Source organism: Ornithodoros turicata, unplaced genomic scaffold (genome assembly GCF_037126465.1).
Source record: "Ornithodoros turicata isolate Travis unplaced genomic scaffold, ASM3712646v1 ctg00000850.1, whole genome shotgun sequence".
In the NCBI taxonomy this organism is placed as follows: Eukaryota; Metazoa; Arthropoda; class Arachnida; order Ixodida; family Argasidae; genus Ornithodoros; species Ornithodoros turicata.
In genome coordinates, this window is record NW_026999405.1 from 774015 (window position 1) to 783224 (window position 9210).

General features: G+C 46.7%; 1 protein-coding gene across 1 annotated transcript; it reads left to right on the forward strand.

Moving 5' to 3' along the window:
* The first annotated feature begins 6676 nt into the window (after positions 1-6676).
* LOC135375303 (heat shock protein beta-1-like) lies at positions 6677-8653 on the forward strand. The gene has a single exon (XM_064608042.1). The coding sequence runs from the start codon at positions 6824-6826 to the stop codon at positions 7418-7420; it is 597 nt and encodes a 198-aa protein (XP_064464112.1). The 5' UTR covers positions 6677-6823; the 3' UTR covers positions 7421-8653.
* The last annotated feature ends 557 nt before the right edge of the window (positions 8654-9210 follow it).

The window sequence follows — 9210 nt, forward strand, 5'->3', positions numbered from 1 at the left end:
TTTCTGCCATGCGAGTATATCCTTTCCCGGACCGTTCTTTATGGAACAATTTTTGTCCAGAACGCAGTACGGGATATTACATACATGGTGGTTGTTAACCTCACATCGTTTCTTGTTGAAATATTGGCTGTGAAACGTACTGTAGTACAATCCCCAGCGCTGCACTGCTGTGACGGTCTAGTTTCGGAATGCAAAACATAACGTAATTAAGAATCGAACGGCAGGACACCTGTGAAACACTGTTAGGATACATCAGTATACTGGCACCTTACAAAATTGTGTGATGACAAGCAACGATCAACGCCTGCAGCGCTATAAATACTCACAATCTCCGTTGCCTCCCATTGTTTTCTATGGGCGCACACTGCGCTTTAGGGCCTCCCAACATAGCGGCCCGAATGCACGCCTCTCCCCCACGAGCCCCTCTCCCATGCGCCATCCAGCCTTTATAGATAGAGATCAGTGGTGTGCAATGGCCTTTGGACAGCACTTCGCCTTCTCCACTTTCTTTGCCTTTACCATACCGCTGCCAAGTCAGGCGGCGCTCGCACTGTAATCTGCACAATGGTGCAGTGCCGAAAGCAAAGCCTCACAGCTGCATGACTTACATGTATAGCGCGAGTCTGTTTTGTTGCGTGTTCCTTCGGAAGCACCTTATGTTACCCTGCGATTGCAAATAAACTACTTTAATTATGTAAAATATACCACATACCACAAACAATAAAACAAAACGACTGCATATGTTCAGGGTCATGACAGCATACTTGCAATACTTTTAGTGCGTAGCTGCATGTATATTTCACAAATAGGGAGAAACAGAGACAGAAAGTTTTTATTGCAGTTCCTTTCGCTCATAATTAAATCACGAAGGACGCAACGGACGAATCCCGTTTTTTCTGTACTGCTCCGAAGGTAATTGCATCTTTTATGCCGTGAGGAGGAATTTTAGTGTCCCTTTAAACAGGGAAAGAGCTCGCGAACACTGACACGGGAACAAGGAACAGAAAATGCAGGTGGTAGAAGACTACGCTACCCCTTGCGCTAAGCTGAACTTTGCTCCGAAGAAGTGTGCCGTAATGAAGTTAATGGAATTACAGGCGACCCATAGACATTCCGATGTGAATGTCAGGGGTCTTTTCCGCCTTTTTCATCGTGTCTCACATGACATGACAGAAAGATCTTTCGACGACAATCCTCGTTCTCCGGTTTCTAAAAAAATTCGCCAAACTCGATCGGGAAGGAAAAAAGCGCCGAAGAGCGGAAAATCTAAGTAACGTACCTAGAGACAGGTGTGCTGACGTTATCGCTGCTTCCGGTTTCATAGTTATCACAACTTCTTGAGGCTAATAATAACAATTCCGCGTTTACATCGCGAGACAACTGAGATTATGAGCGACGACATAGCGGTCGGTCTGTGGATTGCTTTTGCCCACCTGAGGGTTCTTTTACGTGCGATGAAAGCTCATCACACGGCACCCCGTATTTAAAGGTACTGTAAAGCAGCAGGCAAGCTGTTAATATTGGCAGCGGCACTTGAAAGCTTATGCCGAAAGAAACCCACAGTGCAAATTTTATGTGCGACAGAGAATTTGAAATATGTTTTTATCACTTCCGAAATTGGCGGTGAAAGGACGCGGTGCGACGCCTGGTGGGAAACAATCGCCTATTCGTCGAGCAACAGTGTTCCATGTCCCCCAACCCTCTATCGGCTAAGTCATAGGCTAAGTAGCCGGCTTCATTAACTTTCTTTTAGTTTGTTCAAAAGAGGTAGTTGCTGTCTCTCAAAATGCAAGAACATTGGTACATCGTGTAAATGAGTAACAACCTGCCAGCAGAGTCACCATGAAAGCCACCTACGCAAAAATGCACCACGTCCGGCAAGCCGGTGCGGTGACGGTAGCTGTCCACAGATGTCGCTGTACGCTTCATTGTTATTTGCATGTTCATGTCAGCCGCCCTACATGGCAGGAACTGCGGAGTTCGTGTCCAGTCTTAGGACACAGGCCCGTAATATTGAAACTTAATTTTCTAAAACACTACAGGATGGATTTGAACGAAATTTGTGGCGATTGTGTACTGAGCACCCATGCTGTCAAATGAGCCAACAATATAAAATTGTATGCCTGCTGCTTTACAGTACCTGTAACGTCCCTCGCGGAAGACTGCGTGTCTAAGCAACTTGTACCCTGCCACCAATAAGCTGCTGGCGTCCTCGGCCAGGTTCGAACCCGCGATCTCGGCATCACCTCTTGAGGCATTAAACAGCCTCTCTCCATGTTTGTCTATTATATATATAGTATACATATAGTTTTACGTATTGTATCCCTTTGTGTGTGAATGTCGGCTACAGTGTGTTGTGTAAATGCTCATCTGTAATTTGATGTTCTTCCTCTGTTGTAGGGAGTTCAGTACTTTGTCCTCAAGTACTCTCAACTCGCCTCACCTGCCGCTCACTAAAGTGATAAGTACAGCCTGAATTTTTAGGCACGAAAAAAAAAAACTCGTTTTAGGCGCCTATAACAACCCTAAAAATCTCGATTTAGGCACTCAAAATGGAATCATAAACACTATAAATTGTCAATTTTTGTTATTTTTTTTCATCTGTGGCAGTGAAAGTACAAGAACAGATTGAATAAATCAGTTCATGCGCAAGAACAATACCGTAAATGGGAGCTGTGACTGTTTCGCTAATCTATTTGCTGTACGAGATGCAAAGCTTAACCATCCTACTACGGTCACGAGCCTTCTAGCCATCGCCACCGTTCCAAGATACTTTTCAGAAGGACTTGTTCGCGACCAGCATACTGGCGATATGCGAGATGGTCTTCGAGCGGCGAAAGCTTTAGTCTTTAACGCGCAGATTTCTTAGTCCGCGATTTCTTTAAGCCCCGCCTTCTAGATTTCTTTTTCGGCATTACCACAAGACTCGCGACAGCTAGCAAATATGGGGCATCAAATCTCTTCACTCTCGACGGGGTGTCATTTTCGCTCGTGTGACTTGCTGGCAGTGACTGCACGAAAGGAGGGCAGCATCTCCAGGTTGCCAAACTGTAGGGATTGTACCTATCTTCGTACATCAGATCCCTTGCACAGCATTTTACCGGGTGTCAAATTTGTTGTACAAGAAAAAAAGCAAGAAAAAGGTAATAGAAGGAAACTAAAACGGTCGTTTAGATGTCAGAACGCAGTAGCGTTCTGAGTTATAGATTTCGACAAAACCGTTACAAAACGTGTCTGTATTTTATAATAGCGACCCACGCAACAACAACACAGTTCTGGAAGGGAGAGAAAGTAAGAGTAAGCGACTGGTACCGAGTAACCGATTTTCAATTCCCAGCTTACATCCCAGTACCTTTGAGATACTGGCTTCTTTGAAGCTATATCGATGGTTTCAAAATGACGTGGGAGGTGAACCGTGTCAATTTCGCCTGCACAACGGAGTATCGCCACTTCTTAATGGCCTTTTAGGCATTTTTCCACGTTTAATCGGAGTTTTAGGAACCTACGAGGCAATAGGCACAAACGCCGGAATAGGCATTTGTAGGCACTATCAGAACGATACGGGAGGTTCGCCAGCATTCAATTCGTGCTCCTGCATTGAAAAGGCACTATTAGAACCATACGAAAAAAATAGGCATTTGCAAAGGAATCCGGGTTCTAGTGATAAGTATGTGTAGTATGTGTTTTTTTTTGTTTTTTTTTCATTAGTGAATCACCCCAGGTCATAGTCACCATTTATTTGTCGTTGTTGTCGATAAGTAAATGTATGTACATACAGGGTATCCCAGAAAACGTGTCATCGAATTATAATAAAAAAACTACGCCACCCAGAATCATGCGGTCAATGGCATTTGTTTTTACTGGGTTTTTGCAATCTCTTGATGTGAATATCATGCATCGTAAGTTTAATTATGTAAATATTTGCGAACTGAACTCGGAAATTTGCCAAGTAAAGGTCACCTTTTTACCCCACCAACATGAAGAGCGTGCCGAATTCACTCAAATTCAGGATAATTGACAGTGATATTCGCGAGCTATCCCATCGGAAAAAATAGCCGAACATCGCGTTTTTCGTAGCACCGAACCATTACGCGCGACGACTTTTTGAGCGCAATCGCTCTCAGTCCGACGATTTCGGTTTCCGATTCCGACGAGTCCGGGGTTTAAACCTATCCCACAGAGTGATAGTAGAAAAAGCGACATTTCTTCAAATTGGAAGAAGGAAAGTGTGATCTCAGCGAAAGTCATACGCGATAAGTCATACCTGTGTTATCTCTTTCTGGGTTGCAGGTGCGTGCTGGGTTTCCAACCTCCTTGCGTCGGGCTAACAAGGATTGCGCTGAAAAATTTGTCGCGCGCTCAGCATGTTGTTCGGCTATTTTTTCTGATGGGCTAGCCCCTGAATATCCCTGTCACTTATCATTAATTTGAATAAATTAGACACGCTCTTCACATTGGTGGGGTAAAAAAGGGACCTTTACTTGGCAAGTTTCCGACTTTAGTTCGCAAAAATTTACATAATTAAACTTACGTTACACGACCTTCACATCAGGAGGTGACAAAAACCTAGTAAGAATAAATGCCGTTTACCGCATGATTCTAGATGGTGTAGTTTTTTATTGGAATTCAATGACACGTTTTCTGGGACACCCAGCGTGATATCAGGCAAGTTGTTCAAGTTGTATCAAGTTGTTCCGATGAAGCACGTATAACGAAAGAAAATATTTGTTCGACGCATCCAACGTATCCTCAGTAGGTCACTACCCGTATCGCAGTAACTCTTGGCACCCCCGAACACAAGGGTTGGTCTAAGCGTTCCGACGAGGAACCCGTTACACGCACCGCATTGCATTGCGTAATAGCTATCTGCTTCGGGAAGACGTTGGTTATTTGCCAGCAGCGACGGCAGACGCCACTCTGCACTGTCGCCGCTTCGAGCGACAACGAGGCTGCTCTCCGTGCACCAGCAAAGAAAGCTCCGTCGTCGTCTTTTGGGTCAAAGGCATATAGCTCACTCTCGGCTTCCTTGTTGAACGTTGCGTCATCCCCTGTCAATATACCTGCCCCGTATACCAGTTGCCAACTTTTCAACTCCGAGGAGCGAAACAATCAACATATCACATCTGTTGAGGAAGCAGTGTTGGGGAGGTACACATACACATTGCTTCCAGCCAGGGCTGGATCGAGAATCTCGGTTTGGGGGGAGGGGGGCGGTTTCTTTGTCGGAGCCAGTGCCAGATTTACAATGGTGGGATCCCCGGGACACTGTGTTGGGGGTGTACTCGTGTACCCCTCGTGTACTCTATGTCTATCCAGTCTGTTATTCGGGATCGATACGCGTGGACGGAGGACAGATTTTTACAAAGTTTCCGTTTCAGGGATGCGTTTCAGGCATGCAAAACATATTTCCCTTGGTGGGGGGGCCCTTTGTGGTGGGGGCTCCGGGGAAAGTGCCCCGTCTGCCCCCTCCTAAATTCGGCACTGGTCGGAGCGCATAGTGAGGGAAGTGAGAGAAAGAACAGTTTGCAGTATACGATCCAGTTTCCTTCGGCCATAAATCACAAAAGAGGTGAATCCTTTTGTATTGCTATCAAGGCAAACGGCATCGTTCACTCAGCGAGGAGAAATTTTTCTGTCCCTTAACCATAGTAGAGCTGCAATCTCAGAAAATTTATCATTTCGATAGGCTCACACTCTTTTACTCTTACGTCACAACTGCGCTCGTGGTTTTTCGAAAATTAAAATTGAAGACCACAGCCAACAATTGCGCATTGCTCGTCGTCAAGTACGGCGGCAAAACTACATTGCATGCGCGTAACGCTGTGCCTAAAACGAAACAAGTCGGCTACGTGTAGTCTACGTAGCCATCATGAGCAACGAGCCAGCCGGAACATAAGCTACGTTTACGTGAACTCAATAGAAGCGGGTCGAGTTGGGTTGTCGGGTTCGACTCGCTCATGCAAACGCTGTCGGGTCGGGTTGACCACGCGTCGCGTCGAATCGAGTCAACCCAACAGCGAGGGGTAAGTCTAGGCTCGACGCCCGCTAGGCGCAGCTGCGATCGCCTGCGGTTCATTTAAACAGCGTCGGGTCGAGTTGGATTCAGCCCGCCAACTGGGTCAACTCGACCCGCTCCTATCGAGTTCGTGTAATCGATGGTATAGATCACTGTTGCTCGACAAATTGTGGATTATTTCCCGCAAGATGTCACCCTGAGCCGTTTTAGCGCAATTTTACTAGCAAATTAGAAATACTTAGCGTTCCCTGTCACACGCATAATTTCTTCTGCTGCGTTTGCAAGCTGTGAAACTACGCCGCCAATATAACCACTGAGTCTATCGAGTCTGATATATATGGCGATCGCACGCGATTTGAATGCGTCATACCCAGCAGCTAATTCCACTGGCATTTTTCGGAGGAAGCTAAAAACTGAAATCCAACCCAAGTTTAAACGCGCGAGCTGAGCACACGTCACTGCGACGAATTCTTGCTTACTCGACATTTTGGCACAAGTCCCCTGTTTTCCGACTAATTAAGTGCGTCCTTCGAGGGACATATTTTTCTTTACACGACAAACTATCCTGTTACCCGCTCAGCCCTCGCAGCGGGGGTTGCTTCGGTGCAGTTCCAAAACAACCCTTCTGGTACCGGCTAAAGAGAGCAAAACAGCCTTTCTACGCACTCCACACCTCGTGAAACTCCTGCGAGAGGCAGCACAGGTTGTATAAATAGCTCTAGGCTCTATCCCGAACGCGACACAAACTTCCCAATCGTCGATGCCAAGAGAACATGCAGCCGCTCCGTCGCCAACGTTGCAGGCATCATGCATCGCGCCAAGACAAAACTTGTGGTTCCCGTCAACTTTGCGACGGAATGGTCATCCGAAGACGGCACTGCCGTAAAGGTTGACAAAGTTCAGACGCTATTTGAAACCTTCCTCGTCGATGACGACTGCAGTGATCTCGACCAGGAATGGCTTAGCTTCGTCGAAGACCACCCAGACTGCGGAGACGAACTTTCGCTTCTGGATCAGAACCTCCTGTCCTTCGGCCGTGTGGAAGACGCTTCTGGTGCGCGCTACGAGGCAACCGTCGACGTCCGAGGTTACCTTCCTGAGGAAGTGTCTGTGAAAGTGGCTGAAGGATGGGTGCTGGTGTCCGCCGTCAGCAATCACGAGCAACTGACGGGGAACGAGGAGAAAAAAACCGCTTCCAAGTTTGAGAGACGCTTCGTGCTTCCAAGTGGGATAGACCCAGAGAGTGTGTCGACGAAGCTTTCTTTGGATGGTCGCCTAAGAGTGATGGCCCCCGATTGGAATTTGGAGCGAACCTGTGGTGCTCCAGCGAGTTTCAGTGAACCTGGCACGAGTAGTGGTGGTGTTCAGTCTGACGATTCGAAAAGTTCTATAGTAAGTCGATAGCGACGACTTTCTCGGGGAGGTGTAAATACGTGTAGAGTTGTGAAGCTAACAATATGTGAAACGCGGGACTTGTCATTAATCTCAGCCTCGTAGATCTGCAACGTTAACAACTGGGTAATATATGGCTATACAGCAGGTCACGTTTTGTGTAACGAAGCCACTGAAGAAATATACTATGTGTTTCCTTGTAACACCCTTAAGAAATATTTCGAGCATCTAGCAGTAACTTGTTGCCGTTATATTCGTGTTTCTTTGTGCTCCTCCTACGTTTGTGGTTTTCTGCAGCATAGGTACGGCGATTTCGCCCCCTTACACAGCACGGGATCTCACTTAAAGGTACCGTAAACCAGCAGGTTTTAGTGGCAGCGTAGTTTAACAGCTTGTTGCTCGTAGGCCCAACAACAAGAGGTTATGCATGTGACAGGGTACGCTAGATATTCTTAATTCGCAAGGAAAATGGCTCGGGGTGAGGTTTCATTGGAAATAATCCCCAATTTCTAAAGAAACAGTGATCTATGCACCCGATGCTACGTAGATGCTCGTCATATTTCTTTTGGTTTAGGCACAGTGTTGCGCGCATGCAGTGTGGTTTTGCCACCGTACTTGACCAGTAATGCGCAGTTGGTGGCCACTTCCACACAATGTTGCCAATAATTTTTAATTGTTGAAAAAGCTATGTTCAAAGCAATTGGGAGGAAAATTGTGACGTAAGGGTAACTAAATTTTCCGAGCTCGACTGCTTTGCAGTTACCTCTACAAACTTCTTCATGCTACACCGTGATGCCCTGGGATAACCGTTCAGTCACCTGCACACTGCAAAAACTGGGTATCGCGTGCTTTTATTTGTATTTGCGTGCGCACTCTAAAACCCAACTTCACTGCATAGCACAGTCTGCGCTGACCGTTATGCCGAATGATCCAATCCAGTTATATGGCTTCTTTTCTGATTCAGATAGAGAGCATGGCATACGTCTTTTTGTGGCAGTTAATCTATATTGCCGCAAGGAGGCGTACTGCTCTGATTTTCAACGAACCAAGAAAGAGAACAATGCTACTCTGATTGACAGCTGATTCTCAGCGTGCTATGCGGTGAAGTTCCGCTTTGCGAAGCGGTGGTGGTGGTTTCCAACCCCTGCAATTCGCTTTTGGAATGTACTACATTACTAGTCACAGGAAGGTGTAACCTCTCGCTATGTCCTCCTAGTTGAAAATGAAAAGGTGTTACTTTGTGCAGTGGTTGGCATTCAGCGTTTCATTTGAGCATGTGTTTGTACTCCGCTTCATCCACATGCCCTATTAGACCATAGAAAAAAAAGAAGCCGCTGAGTAAAGCTGAGCGCGGGTATACCCGCGGGTGCCCGCAGTTACCCGCACATCGTCACGATTTGCGGGTAGGAATTCGCGATCGCTGCTGGTAGCGGGCAAAATGCGGGTGTACCCGCACTCCATGGCCAACTAAGTGATCCCTCTCTGTCACACGCGAGCTCAGCAGTGCCCTATGTCGTTGGCCGTATAAATCCATGTGCAAGACTGCAGCAGGTAAGTGCTGGTGGGCGAGTTCGATTATTAATGGAGGCATATATGGCTCTCTGTTGAATTGCAGTTTTATTGGTACGATTGATGCCGTCCGAGACACGTAGCCAACACTCAGAATTTGCCTTGTTTTAAAGTAGAAACAGCGGTAAAGTGAACGAGGAATACTTCCCCATGCGGATGCCAAGATGGGATGCCGGGTCGCCTAGATTAAATTCTTGCGGGTGTGGTCATACATGCGCGGGTACTGTGCGGGT

Excerpts from the sequence above, each read along its gene's own strand:
- LOC135375303 (XM_064608042.1), top strand. The coding sequence starts at position 6,824 with ATGCATCGCGCCAAGACAAAACTTGTGGTTCCCGTCAACTTTGCGACG.